The sequence below is a fragment of the Excalfactoria chinensis genome, chromosome 3 (assembly GCF_039878825.1).
Source record: "Excalfactoria chinensis isolate bCotChi1 chromosome 3, bCotChi1.hap2, whole genome shotgun sequence".
Lineage (NCBI taxonomy): Eukaryota > Metazoa > Chordata > Aves > Galliformes > Phasianidae > Excalfactoria > Excalfactoria chinensis.
In genome coordinates this window covers 61608384-61623535 of record NC_092827.1, presented here as the reverse complement: position 1 = coordinate 61623535, position 15152 = coordinate 61608384, and the positions used below count along the sequence as shown (strand labels likewise).

At 35.9% G+C, this 15152-nt stretch overlaps 1 protein-coding gene across 3 annotated transcripts in view; it reads left to right on the top strand.

Moving 5' to 3' along the window:
* Positions 1-15152, top strand: part of UTRN (utrophin) — a 340380-nt gene that overhangs the window by 306742 nt on the left and 18486 nt on the right. For all 3 annotated transcript variants that reach the window (XM_072330886.1, XM_072330885.1, XM_072330887.1), the window contains 4 exons: positions 6956-7092; positions 8651-8689; positions 8940-9005; positions 12819-12884. In XM_072330886.1, the coding sequence (XP_072186987.1) occupies positions 6956-7092; positions 8651-8689; positions 8940-9005; positions 12819-12884 (308 nt within the window). The remainder of the gene's footprint in view (positions 1-6955; positions 7093-8650; positions 8690-8939; positions 9006-12818; positions 12885-15152) is intronic.

The following is a 15152-nucleotide window of genomic DNA, read 5'->3' as shown; positions in this document are numbered from 1 at the left end:
CTTAGGCATTTCAAAGAGATGCTTTTCTTAAGACTAATCTCATAGTTGTTCAGAAGAATTTTCATTCAATCATAAAATTTAATAGCATAACTTGTATATAATTTAAGTAACAGCACTAAAAGGTCTGTATGCTTAGAACAAATTCAGATCAGAAATGACCCATTATATGAACAGAATAAAGACATGGCTATTTAACTTACATAATCAGTACCTACATGCAGTTCATTTTAACTATTATCTGAGTTGAGTCACGACTAAAAACCTGATTTTACAAAATGAATCTAGTGCTGAATCATAGGATCATTTTGAGCTGGAAGGGACCATTAGAGGTCATCTAGTCCAGCTCCTGTGCAAGCTAGATAATGTCATTCAGAGTCTGGTCCAGATATTGGTATTGTCAATGGTGATAGAGCTATGAAAAAAAATCACCTTTACTTACTTTACTTACTTTTACTTTATTTTTTACTTTATTACTGTTGTTTTAGCAATGTCCTGTGTATTGCTGGTGTACTAATTTGTTGCTAAGCCTCCCTACAGGTTGAACTCAATTAATGCAATATAGTATTCAAGAACTTGCAAAATGGTTTGCAGCATGTTATTAGAATAGCTTATGTATTTAGATGGAATGATGCCCAAAAAATAGAATAGTGCTGAGTCTACACAATAAAAAACAATCATAAAAATGGAGGTACCGAAGATCCATGAATTATTCCTTAGAGTTCATTATATTACAATACAGATAGTCTGAACAGAAAGAGTGCATCTGGTTTGCTACGGTTAGCATGTTTTTAGAATCTTTTAATTCAGATGCTGTTGATGTTATTTTTGTGGCCTGTGTTGCAAAGCAGGCTGAAAATACATGCTCTCATTGAACTGCCTTAATGAAATCTAGCTTCTTTCTACATTTCTAAATGTATTGATACAAGTGCATTAATATCAAGATTACTAGCAATAATTAGAAAAAACAAACGCTTAACTGATTAATAAAGCTGACATTTCAAACTTGAGCTTAATCACAGATGTAATGAAAACCTTTTAATTGCCTTCCGGTAAGTTATTCAGTGTAGGAATATGAAGGGATTTCTCAGAAGCTTTACTACTAAATTTAATAGAACTTGAAGAATGGCTTAAGAAATCTGCATTTAAAATTGTATTTACAAGAGGAAGATCCTCCACAGTGTTTGCATCAGGTAGGAATTCCTTCATGATTTCAGAATAAGGCTAGATAGTTGTGTATTGCTACTGAAGCCCAATCGACAATGCCCTTTAGTGTTCTCCTTGTAGTTTGGTTTTCCTGATGCTGAAGATTGAAAAATGTATGATAACTACTTTGGTTATGCATATATATATATTTCTGCAATTCACTGTAATCCTACAGTCAGAATCTAGCATCTAAGTCAGGAATACTCTTAAGTCTTTAGTTTTTTGGAACAGGAATTCTCTCAGTAGTGATGCTTGGGTTATATGAATGTGACTCTCTGTACCAATTACATCTTTTAATTCCAAGCAGAAATAATTACTGCATCAGTTTTCTTTCTCCAACCTATTTTGACTTTACAACTCCTGTATTCTATAGCAAAACCTTAAAAGCAGCTAATTTGAAGTAACATACTGATCTCAGATCAGCAATGACGAAAACTTGATCATTGCAAGCTTGATTTCTGTTGAGGTCCTGACCTCTGTGTCACTACGCAAACTTGGCACAGCCATTAATTTGGGGAACTTTGTTTTTTTTTGTAGCCTCTCCGTGCAAAAGGGTGGCTGCAAAGGTTAACCTCTTCAGCATAAGGAAATAAAAAATAGTGAAGATAAAATGGATTTGACATGTTGGCAGAGAGAGCTCTGAAATAATTCTTGATGCATCTGAATACAGTCAGAATCAACTGACTGTATTTAACTTCTGGATATACCTTACTCCTTCTAGGAGCTCTCTTCTGTGTTTTCTTCCATTACATTTTGTTTGCAAATGATCTACTGTAAATTTTGAATGGCTGGTTCTTCAAAAGAATTTAATGTGGTGTCCAAAGTAAATATGTTTCTAATGATTGTGTTTTTAATTTTAGTAATTTTTGTTGGCAGTTTACCTTGCAAGAGAAATGAGCATAATTTTATTACCCTGAAGAAGCTCAGAACAGGATAAGAAAGATGTCAGAAAGTATTAGCTGAATTTTACTTTACCCTAGAGTGAAAATTTTACTTCAGGCACAATAAAGCTTATCTGCAATAGTGCCTGCTAAGGCTCCTCCTCTAGGTAAGTCATCAGAAAGCTTAATGGCTACTGACAGCCAGAGAAGACAGTTACATTCCTGAACATTAAGCAGCCTCGATGTTTTATAAGCAACTGACATAAGAAAGTCAGTGGTTTCATTTTGACAAGTTTATCAGTTCACCAAGGGTGACACTTCACTGTTAATAAAATAGGGTTGTTCTATGGGGAAGATCAGAGAAAACAGCAAGAATGGGCTAATCTGAGTATTTTATATGCAGAACATTGCTTCCAGCTGTGGAGCTCAGAGATTATTACTCCTTTCCTAGAAAAAAAACACCACACAAAACTATATTTGATATCAAGCAGCTGCTCAACATGCTTTCCTCTAGTTGCTCAGCTAGCCAGTTTATATCATCTGCTACTCTTTTGCAATTTAACTTGTAAAATTCTGAGTTAAAAGAGTTACTCTTGAAATTACAGCTTGATTTCGTAGCTCACAAAATTTGTAATGCCTCTTAGTGAAAACGTGCTATGAAATGCCTCTATTTGAAAGTGTCCAGAGAAAGGTCATCTTCATAGTGCTACACAATGCAGATGTCACTGATGCAGTAGTGGCAGACGTTTCTTGTGTCATTAATAACCTGATTTTTTGTGGTATGTTCTCTCTTGCCTCTATCAAGGACCATGAGATGCTATTGAAAAGTGTACATGCTTTGCTGAATGGGAAGGAGTGTGTAAATTTGAACAAGTTCAAGTTACTGGAGAATTGGGTGCATCTGTTTATTTAAAATGTATGTGTTTATGAGGGTTGCTCCAAAAGTAATGCTTCCTTTTGTATTTTGTTGGCCCACAATGCCAGAGGCAGATATTGGTGGTATAGCAGCAGAGGCTGAAGCTTCCCACCAATATTCCATTGTATTTTGTTACTGTGTGTCAGATGGCAACAGAGCAGCAGTCTGAAAAAATGGTGTCTGACATGGAAATGCATACGAAGCAAAGGTGTGTCATTGAATTTCTTCTTGCAGCAAAAAATGGCACCCATTGACATTCATGTCAATGAATGTTTATGAAGACAAAGCACAGTGAGATAGTGGATTTCAGTAGTGGTGGCTGTTGTAGTTTCCATGGAAATAAATAGGAGGCATTAGTTTTGGAGTGATTGACATGTGTGAGTGTATATTATATATCAAGTACCATCTGGTTAATGGTGCAGAATCTACTTAATGTTACAGCTTAATAAAATGTCAAGAAACAAAATATGGAGATGTAAGAAAGATTTTTCTCTTTAAAATAATCTTAAAATTTACATAAATATTCACATTATATGTATATCTTTTATATATATATATACATACATACATATATATGTGTATATATATATATATAAATTTTACAGCTCTCCTAACAGTTTCATTACATTCTTTATACTTCTTCCCAATAAAGATTTGTCCTATTACTAATGCATGAAAAATTTATCACAATCTTTTTCTTAGCCTACACAGGAAAACTATGCCTAGCATATTCTGTATTTTCTGCTGTTTTCCATATAAATCCAGAAGTTTCATAAGCATGTATTGGTTTACAAGGTTTTTTTCCTGGTTCTAGTTTGACTTATGACTTGATTTATTCCTGGCTGTGTACTGAAGATTGATAATGCCAATTTGTCAGTTGTTTCATATATTTTCCTAGAGACATTAACAGAGTTTGTTAATTATTTATGTATGCCAGCCATGGATCTTAGTCATTCTTTCCTAAACTTCACCATTTTTAAGAACTTAGGTTTTAAATGAAGGCTGACACAGTTGTGTTTTGCCTGAGAAGTTTTTTTTTTTTTTTCTCTTCTTCTTCTTTTTTTTTTTTTCTTTGCTTTTTGAAGTACTTCTTTAATTACTTCTAGTATTTGTGCTGTTGACCTGTGTGGACCTAAGCCAAGATGTCATGATGTAAGCATTTGTACAAGTCACCTGTTGTTTCTAATTTAATAGATAGATTCTATGCAGCTGCTCCTGGCTATTCATTTTCAGGAGATAAATGTTATAGTACCTCTCTTTTGGCATGGATTTTGATTGGATTGTGTAGTGTAGCTGTGGGCAAAACATACAATAAATGCTTCTAAAAGTTACGTCTTCATCCATGTGGGAAAAAAAAAAGTTCTTCCATATCTTCTCAAATTTCACTGCTTAGTATTTATCATCCTCACTCAGTATGCAGTAAAATTAGTCTTTTCAAAGAACTGGATCAGACTATCATATCAAGTAAAGAGTACACCAGAGGAAAAGTTTAGCAGCTCACCACACATTTATTTCTGTAATGTGTAGGTAGTAAAACTTTCATTCATTGGCCTTGGGACAGAGTTCCATCTGCTGGAGTTACTGTTGTGTGAGAAGCAACAGCTCTTTGGACTTCACAGACCTCATTTGAATGATTCCATGCATGTAGCAGATGCTTTCTGAGCATGATTTTGTGAGCCCTTTCTGAATTCTACCGGTATTAAAATCTGGCCTTCAAATGCTTCTTTATCCCAAACGTGCCAATTCTGTTGCTACTCATTAAAGCCAGATGACACAAACATCAGTTTGACTATTTTTTGTTTTCACTGCTACTCTGACATGCATTACAGATTTTATAACTGCCTGTATTATACATATTAAGCATATTTCCGTATTCACATGTAAGTTTTATGTTTAGACAGTAGAAGATACAATTGAAGAAAAGTTTGTCTGATGTGCTGTTAGGCTTTTTACTAATAAGTAATGGAGAAAAAAATTAAGAAACCAAAACACCCTTAACTCTTCTTATTTTACAGATAATCATTCACTTTAGCATCTTTTTATGCTAACATGCTTCTCCCTAAGCAGCACCTGCAGAAATACAGTCCACAGCTTGTTACAGGGTTTGGGCTGTAGACAGTGGAAGCCATGGCAAACCAGCGGCTAATACAGGAGGGGAATGGCCAAATCAGTGTTTTTGCTTTTTGCAGCTGCAGTTAAAAAAAAAAACAAACAACAAAACACTGCTCTATGTGGTGGGGATCATTCTGTACTCAGTTTGGTCTGAAAACAAGAGTGCTATAAAGTCAAATTGTATACTGTTGTTTCTGCCCACAGACATCTGTTATAGCCACTTTCACCTTGTATTGTCTCTTTCACCTTCCCTGTCAATTTTGCTTTGCATCCCTGCTTTTGAAGCAGCAATTGAGTAGCATTACCAAAGCAATGTTGTCATTACCGCTGTGATTATTTCTAATTAAACTGATCCTTAAAAGCAGCTGTGCCAATTTAAATTCTGTTCTAAATTCCAGCTGTGGGAGTGAGATGGAGCTAAGCATTTGTTGGTTTTGGAAAAGGGCTGCATCAGGGAGGACCAGTAGGAAAGCTTCTTTAGGGAGCTTTTGCTGGTTGTAGCTGGTAATTTTAGACTTGCAAAATCTTGAGGCTGATTTTTGTACCAGCCTCATAGTGTGGTAGTAAGGAGGATGCTGTCCCACTGTGTAGGTTTGTTACTTCAGGCACAGGTTGTTCTTACCAGATCTGCTTCTGACTGTGCCTCTGAACAGCGCCTGTAGGATGGTTATAATTTTGTCTGCAGCTATTTCTTGGCCCTGGAATGATACAGATAATTGTAAAAATCTGTAGGAAGAGATCTAGTGACATGAGAAAATTCTCATTAAAAGCTTGCCTCTTGCAGGAGAGAATGGTGTAGCACTTACTGTTTCTATCCCATTATAAGGTTTTTCAGTTCAGGTATATAATATTTTGTGGCAATTTGTGAGTATGTGGGGCTGTGTAAACTCTGTGGTGTATTGGTGTTTTTGTTTTCTTTTTTTCAAAGTGAAGCCGTTCCTGTTAGCTGTATTTTTTTTCAGCAAAGCCATTGCAGGGCTTTTATTTTTTTCTGTGAAGGTGAGTCACAAGATTGATGTGCATGAGTATACTGTCAGAACTACTTTCAGTGGCTGAGAATATCCCCTTATATCTGGCAAACTTTGTTGTTTTCAGTTTTATAAGACTGTTTGTAAATGCTCAGCTTAAGACTTGAACTTGTTTCAGTTTTTCTCTAATTTATAAAGTAATTGGTAAATCTAGTGCATTCACAGCTTGGAGTTTGAAGCCTTGCGTCATCAAAATATGTCCATGACAGGGGGGCAGTAGGCCCGTGGGCCCCCTGACCCCAAAAATGGGAAGGGAAAAGGTGAAGGGGTAGGGAATAGGAGCTGGGCTCAAGGAATTTTACTGTAGTATCATATTGGAATGCAAGATAACACAATATAATACAATCTAATTGAAATTGAGGCTAATAAATCAAGTAAATAGAGAGAGAGGTTTCTGAAGACCAAGAAGCCTGCTTTGAAGTTGAAGGCACACGGCTTGGAAGCACACCCACACCTGCTGCCAGGCAGTGAGAGGGAGAGCAAGTGTCACTTCCATGACATATTTCCCCCTCGGACCGTGAGGTCCTCTGGGACATGTAGTTCTTCTCTGTGCTCCATATGATGTTATGTTGTGGAATACCAATAGAAAAATAACAAAACCATGACACCTCACTGTTTTTTTGTTTGTTTGTTCTTTCTAATAGAAGTGAGTTTGTAGATGCAACACCATTATTAGTGTGCTGTGTTTCACAACACTGAAAAGGCATTTTTGACATCACTAATATTTTCAAGTTCTTCCTTCTTTCAGAATAGCAACAGCATCATTGTCAGTGCTATTTAGTGATGTTCAATTTCATTTCTTTTAACTTTTAAAGACGACATCTGGGGAAGATGTACGAGACTTCACCAAAGTGCTGAAGAACAAGTTCCGCTCAAAGAAGTATTTTGCAAAACATCCGCGTCTTGGCTACCTACCTGTGCAAACAGTTCTGGAGGGTGACAACCTGGAGACGTAAGCTTAATTATAGAGCAAATGCTCTTGGCGTTACTGGTCTGCTCAGTTAAAAACAAAAAAAAAAAAGTAAAACCAAAGATTGTGCATTTGTTTGCTTTATTTGTAGATCTTGCCTGAATTTGAAAAGTTCCTGTTTTTATTCTGATTTTAGAAGTATTTTGCTATAGAGCTATGTAGCAGTTAATTTGGGGGGATCTTCATGGCTGTTTTACCAAAAAAAACCTTTATAGGCTTCAGGGGACTGGACTTCTGGAACCTTCCTCTTTGTATGGTCGTGGTTAAGTCCCTAAAGTTAGAAATCTCTGAGCTAATGAGTTCTAACAAACTTCAGAAATTCAGGAGGAATGATAGAGCAGAGCACTGTCTGTGTCTCCTCTGTGTTATTTGCTGTGATGACAGAAATACTCCACTTTATTTACTTTGGTAGTTGGTCTCTGTCAGCAAAGGAGGCTCTAATATGAGAAAAATCAAGATATTTTAACAGAGCACCAGAATTGGTTTCATGGATTGACTCCCTGTGACATCTTTGTTGCTTCTATGTCTGTTGTCTAAACACTGTACCACTTAGTCACCACCAGCAGCCAATGTTGAACTTCAGCATATGTGCTCTGCTTGCATGCCAAAGTCCAGTGCACTTGTCCATGCTCAGTTTTTTGACCAGAGGATTATATGCTTTATTTACAGTAAAAAAAAAGCACACATTATCGATTTAAGAAACAGAAGGAAATAATCTGAAAACTGGCATATCTGGTGGCCTCTGTTCTAAGCATAATGTGCACACAGATGTTCAGATGTTGTTCACGAGGACAGTCCTTGACTGATCTCTATTTAACAACAAATATGTCACAAAGGGAAGCAAAAGTTTGCCAGTGGTGCCAGGAATTTGGGTATCAAAACTGTAATCACAGGTTTGGGTGAGACTCTTTTAGCCTGTTGTGTGGAAAATACACAGATAAATTGCCAGTACTGTGCTGAGGAAACTACTGATATGAGTTCTCCCTACCTCCGGTGGCAATGCTCATTAGTATGGTTCTTGTAAAAAGTTAAATCAGAAATCCTAAATGCCTATCCATGTGACAGAATATTATACAATGTATGTCTACCTTAGGTTATTTTTATGCAGTAGGAAAATAAGCACTGATAACTTCTGTGTACAGTGGGATGTTTTGTTGTTGTGTTTCTTTTTCCCCAGTAAGTTTTTGTAAGAGTATTTTCTAGTTAGTTTGAAAGGAATGCTTCAGTGCTTGAACAGTTTTTAAACAAATTGGTTGTGGTTTATAAATTCCAGTTTAATCAGTAATACTGTTTTGATATTTTTTAGAATTTGATTTTTGACAAAATGAAGTTTGTAAGTCAGTCTCCTTTCTTTCCATGATATGCTGTAATATCTGCTGCTGTCTCTTTTCAATGTCATTTGTTGCTGGTTCAAATAATGAGTGGGTTGTTGGTTAAAATAATATATGTTTCTCTAGCATTCTCTTGCTTAGATGGCTCCAAAGTTTGTTTCATAGTCTTTCTTTCTTTCTTTCCTTTTTTTTTTTTGTCTTCCTTACAGTCCTATCACTCTCATCAGTATGTGGCCAGAGCAATATGAGTGAGTATGCAGAATCCCTTTGTCCAGAAGGCTTGATAGACTACTTTTCTCTAAGCTGAATTGCTGCTAATCTGATGTGCATGAGCTACAGGGCATGGCTGTCCCAAAGCAACAACCCCCTCAGCAATATTGTGAATTTATTTATTTGTCATCAGTCTAAATTACTTTAAAATAACTCTACGTATGTCATGAATTGCTTTTGACACCAAATAACTTCTCTCTGTCTCTTCTTTTTATTTTTCTTAAATAGCCCTTCTCAGTCTCCACAGCTATTTCATGATGACACGCACTCCAGGATAGAGCAGTATGCGACTAGGTAAGAAATGCACAGACTGTTTGTCTCCAGAAGCCCGCATTTTGTGATTGATTCTTGCTGATTTTAATCTACTCTACTGGCTGGGCATTATTTATTAAAAAGATATAATTCTCTGTATTCAGAAGTAAGTCAGACATTTTTAAATCATCAGCTTCTGAATACGGTTATATAAAATATAAAGTAGATGCTTTAAATCTGTCAACTGTCATACAAAATGAAAACTTGCAGAATGACTGTAATATTTCTGTAATGGGCTGTTTTTCTTTTATTTTCTTTTTAACTTTTGGGAATAAACTTAGCTTCTTGATATATAGTTTTTCTCAGATGTATTTTAGAGCCAGCTTTTCTTTTACTTCTGTGATAGGCTGACACTATTAATTGCCACTGACTTATAGCAGAGGATATATTAATTACAGGTGTTTTATGTTCTCACCTTTATGGGTTCACCCAAGACCTTTTAGGACATAATGTTTATTGTACTGAGTCCATCTCTGTGCATAAGTGTTTCATTGAGCTCTCTTCTGTCTGTTTGGAGCCAATGAGATTTAAGCACTAACCAGAGCTGAAGACAGTCTGCTTTCAGGAAAGACAGACACTGATCCATATTCCCACAGGAACTGACTTGATTTTGCTCTGGGAGTTGTTTGTTTTTTTTCTGTTGTAATTGATCTATCCATCCTACAAAAAAAATTAGCTTTTTTCAGCTTTTTGAATAAACATTAAGAGCTTATGCTCAAGTTACCTGTTTGCTACTGTAATCTTAGGGTCACCATGAATAAAGCTTCAAAAGTTTGTTAACAAGCATCTATGTTACCTATCACATGATCTTTGTAGAAATGGAAAAATGGGGCTGAAACTGAGGCTGAAGGATTGTCTACCGTCAGCCTCATCTCTTTTCTTTTTTCCTCTGTTTTTAATCTCAGCAAACTGCATTTTCATTCTTCCTTAAAAATACAGGATATTGTCTAAGTTGTAGTACTTGTCAATTACTTGGAACACGTCACTCATATAAATCAATCAGTGTTTCTTTGAATCTGTGACTTCTCACTGCTTTAACCAATTGAAGTCTATGGATAAGTCTACTGTCTACACAAATGAAGAAATCAGAGTTCTCCACAAAGATGTAACGATTCTTTGTCCCTTTATGTCCTTTCTTCAGTTGGTAAGGCCATAATGGCTTTCTGTGTCCCAGTGAGGTTCTAACTATGTACCCTCTTAAGAATCAATGGAGATCCCAAGTGCTGTAAACTGGTTTCCCTCTTCTCCTCCTCAATTCTGCTCTTGATTAATTTTCTAAATGTGGACTATGCACTGTTTAGGGCTTTTCCAGGATGCAAAGCCCAACCTGTACCTGCTATGTGCAGAAGGTGGTTAGCAAAATAACAACAACAACAAACCGACAAATGCATCCAACCTAATTTTTCTACTCATAAGCTATTTTTTTTCAAGGTATTTTTCCTCTAGTAATAAAATCTAAAAGAAATGAAGACATAATTTGCTCTGTAGCTTTCATAATTTCTATTGTGTGCTTTCTAGGTGGATGTGATACTGTGAATATTTCACATGTAAATTAGTAAATATTTTCATTATCCCGATCCTTACATCTAATCAAGAAGTACTGTGTTAATGGAAAAAGGACCTGTTAGCCAGTTAGTGAAGGATTTCAGTGTTTTGAAATAGTGTTAATAACTGTAAATATTTACATATGCCACAAGTGAAACTGGCAGTGAACCTTATGTTTATGTGATTGTCTTTTTATTAGAGGAGATAACTAGGGCCTTGTTTAAAAAAAGACTGTGTAGCAAAAACAGTGTATTAGAGTTAAAACCTTTATTGACACTGTTTGAAGAACATTCAAGTCTGTTTTTCGATAACAACTCTTATGGTTACATTCTATTTCAGCAAAAATCCTGTGTGTGTACAATAATATATATCTTCAATCAGCTGCCTTTTTCTTCTGTTCTGTGTCACCTTAGGGTTGCTTCTAGTACACTTTCTCAGCTTACATTTTGTCTCTCACCTAAAGGCACTTTGCAGCAATGTTCCTTTCCTGTCTCTCTGCTGTCTCTTGGCTCTCCATGCTGTTCTAAGCAAACCCTCACTAAATGGTGTGGATTGAAAACTTGACGGTAGCAGTAGAATCTGCCTTTGCAAGGTAGTTTTATTAACTTAGAAATTCAGGGAACAGTCAGAACCCTAATGCTGTACCACCTTCTATGACAAGGAGATATGAAGATCAGTTTTAAAATCAGTACAAAGACTTGTAAGCATCCTGTTTGTGCTTGTTGCTTGCTAGGCGCTAGAGCTTCTTGAGATGGCCCAAAGCAGAGATGGCTTGAATGTCTTGAGTCAGTGGCTTTTCTGCCCTTCAGTTGAGGGAGCCTCCCCTTAGGGCACAGCATTGCACTTTAAGGTGAGGTGATCATTACAACTTCAACCTGTGCATGCTTTCACTGATGCTCTTCAAATCTGAGGAATACTAAGAAGCATACAGATGGGCAAACTTGTTCCATGCTAAAGGAATACAATGGAGATCATGTTTTGTCTTGGTTTTTTTTAGGTCTTTACCCACTGCTTTTAAAAATAAAGTTTGTAAATGCCTGTAATAATGCATATTGCACTTGCAAACTTGAGTGTGAAGTTTAGGATATCATTACAGTAGAGGAAATGTCTGTGTTTATATGCACAGTATCAAGTGTTTCTCGACTTCTATATGTCTTACATAGATTAGGTATATCTTTCCTAGAAAGCTGAATAGATGGGAAATTCCTGCTGTGATTTTTAAAAATGTTGTGGCACCTACTGTAATAACCCAATCCTTTTAGATCAGTTCCTTCCAAAACACAGCAACCGTAGTCAGTGACTCCCTGCAATTACGCTGATTTTGGTGTTGTTTTCCAGGACATGTCTCTCCCGTGCGATGTTATTTGTCCATCGTAATTTCAGACACTGCACGTTCTGTGACAAAAGTATTTGTCCTCTTCTGTTAGTTCAAAAACAAAATAAACAAACAAACAAAAAGAACAGAAAGAAAACCATCTATAAAATAGCTCTTCAAATAATTTTATCATGAGAGTTGCTGTGGTGTTAGTGATAATTTTCCTTAAGTGAGAAATGCTCATGTGCAGCTTTTTCTTTCATGCCTTTTCAAAAGCGAGCAACCTTCAGAATTGAAATGCACACAACTGGAGAGACACAACATTTACATTTCCTACATTCTGGTGTGAAAGTCTTCTTCTGCTTTCTCATTGGTTGAGTACTTCAGGATTTACAGCCTATCCAGCACTTCTGATTCTCTTAGCAGATGTGCTGCCCTTGTTTACTGCTTGATTAACCCTTCCTGATTCTCTTCCCTTTCCTGTTTAGTTTTTATGGTATGCTGAGATAACCTCTTACAGTTAACCTTACCCTCTGGTTATTATTCAGAACCAGTTTCTACCAGTACTTCCGGTGTTTCTCAAAAATGCAGATCTTCTATTCTGCAAGCAGGAATTTCTTATATCCAAGCTCTACGTCACCTCTTTGACATCAATACATCTTACTGATACCAAAAGTGACATTTCTTTCTCCACACTTAGATATCAAAAGTGTACTTGCTCTTTGTAGCTTAGCAAGTAGAATTACTTAATCATAGTATAAGTTCTCTGAATTATAGGATTCTCTTTGGTGAGCAAATCTACATATTTATTTCTATTCATGTGTACCAAAGTTACCATATCTGAGATGTTTCTAAGCAGAAGTGATCTTCTCAGTGCATCTGTTGAAACTGTTCAACACAATCTCTGAAAGTCATGGTCTTTCCCTGCCTTTCAGGCTTGCACAAATGGAAAGGACCAATGGCTCCTTCCTCACAGACAGCAGTTCCACCACAGGAAGCGTGTAAGTAACTCTTGCTCATTCAGGCTGCTAGGAACTTTGGTTATAGCTGTAGGTTATAATCCTTTGTAAGCTGTAACACAGAATTTAATTTAGCTCCAGTGAAAGCAGCAAATTAGTATGACCCCAAGAAGACCTGGCTAAATTTCATTATTCCGAGAATCAGTTGTATAAATGGGGGATTCTTGTTTGGTGAAATAAGGCAACTCTACATTTGTCAGCTGCTCCACTTCAAAAATGAGGAAATTTCACATCACTGGAAAAAAAAAATCACAATTCTGTTGTTTCTATTTTGTGTTCCTTTCCTGCTTTTATCATAGTATAAAAGAAAACTTCTGTGTCAAAGTAGGCAGTGGAATGGGTCGATAACTTTTGCTACCTCCCAGAACAGTTTTATTCATTGCAAGAAAATGATCAATACTGCAGGCTATACAGAAGAGCTCTGCTATTTCTTGCTCAGTTTTCTAGTTACTGATTCATGTTTGTACTTGGGGATATAAGCATAGTCCTACATAATGTTATCAAAGCTATTTTCTTTTTTGAATTATGTTACATTTTTATTATAAAATGCTTTGTTAAAAGGAATTGATGAACCTGAAAAATGTAAAACCCTTTGAATTACTGATGAACTAAGTACAATTATTTTGGTGATAAATTACATTGATGTTTTAACCTTCCTGTATCTTCTGTTCTGTTAATTAAATCACTGTAGTGGGACTCCTCCTCTTTACAGTTAATCTTTACAGATTAGTTAGTTAGAAAATGCTGTTATTCTCAGTATACTTATCATTGACTTTTTAAAAATCTGGCTATGAAATTACCTCCTAATTTACTAACAGTGTGAGATTTTAAATATTCTGCTTCAAAGAAGCACTTGTGGTAACCTTCAGATTTGTTTTTTCTTTTCTGTTTGATACACTCCACTTAAGTAAAGTTAATTTTTTTTCTCCTGTGTGTAACTGGAAAACCAGTGACAGAAGTGCACCCAAACCATTCCCTTTTGGTTTCCTGAAAGAAAGGGGAAAAAAAAGGTACTTTTGTTTGGTAGGGAAAGCTGAAATCCTGAAAGCAGCAAAATGCTTATACACTTGATTGAGTTGTATACTTTGGATACAAATTATGTACACATATTCATAAGATCAAACAACCATCCATTCCAATATGAAAGGAAGATGTATGCATTTAATTTTTATTGGCACTTCAGCTGCTGACTTTAAATGCAATTTCCTTTCTCATCTATAAAAATATTCTTTATTTTAAAAAGAGGGGTGAATGTGGTGAACTTGTGTACAAAAATGGGAGAGTTACAGATTTGTGTCTCAGTCCTGTTGTCAGAAGAGAACTACTACCTATTACACAAGAAAATACACAGAAGTTAGGAGGCCAAAGAGGACAAAAAGAAACAGTTTTTCCCAGTGACACTTTTTCTTTTGTTTGTGGATAACATTGCATAGTTCAGTTAAGCTACGTGGAGAATTACTCAGAAAATTCTGAAGAACTGTCATACAAAACTTGTAGTTAAATTATTGTGGAAAACGAAAGATCCTAAACTTACAATATGATAAGTTATTAGGTTAGTAAGTAAGTTATTACAATATGATAAGTCATAAGGTTAGGATCCCAGTTTCAATCATAATTCACCTACCGGAGAACATTTGGAATCTAGCTTTATAGCTTTAGCTCTATTTTTATTGTTTGGCAGCTTGACATTAAAATATGCATGCTGTAATCATTCTGCATAGACAATTAGAAACAGCAATTTGAAACTTAGATGTGCATTTTTCAGCTCAGAGGCATCTGCAGTAAACCTGTCTGAGAAAAATCTCCTTTTCTTATGATATTCTGTTGAAGCTTTAGGAGATTTTTGAAGATTTTAAATTCTCTCTCTGAAATTGGAGTTTTGTGATCATTATCAGTTGTCAATAATTCCACAGCTTAATGGGAACCTATCACAGAAGCAAAGTTGCACTTTGTATTGGAAAAGCCTTGCTAGGTTAGCAAGTTCATCAGCAGTATGTTCAACATACTTCATTCTTCAGATGGTATGTGTGAGAATTTTTCTTCATTGAAGTATAACCACCAAGGAAGACTAAGGAGAGACAAGAAGTTAGCTTCTGCAGTTGGTTAAATATCATGAGGTTTCTTTACAGAAATGTTAAATGAAACATTATTCAATTAAAAGTCTTCTTTTTTAATTAACCTCTTGTCTTGAATATCTTCATGGTATCCTTTAACTCCTTAGGGACTTCTGCACTTCACTCCACCAGGATG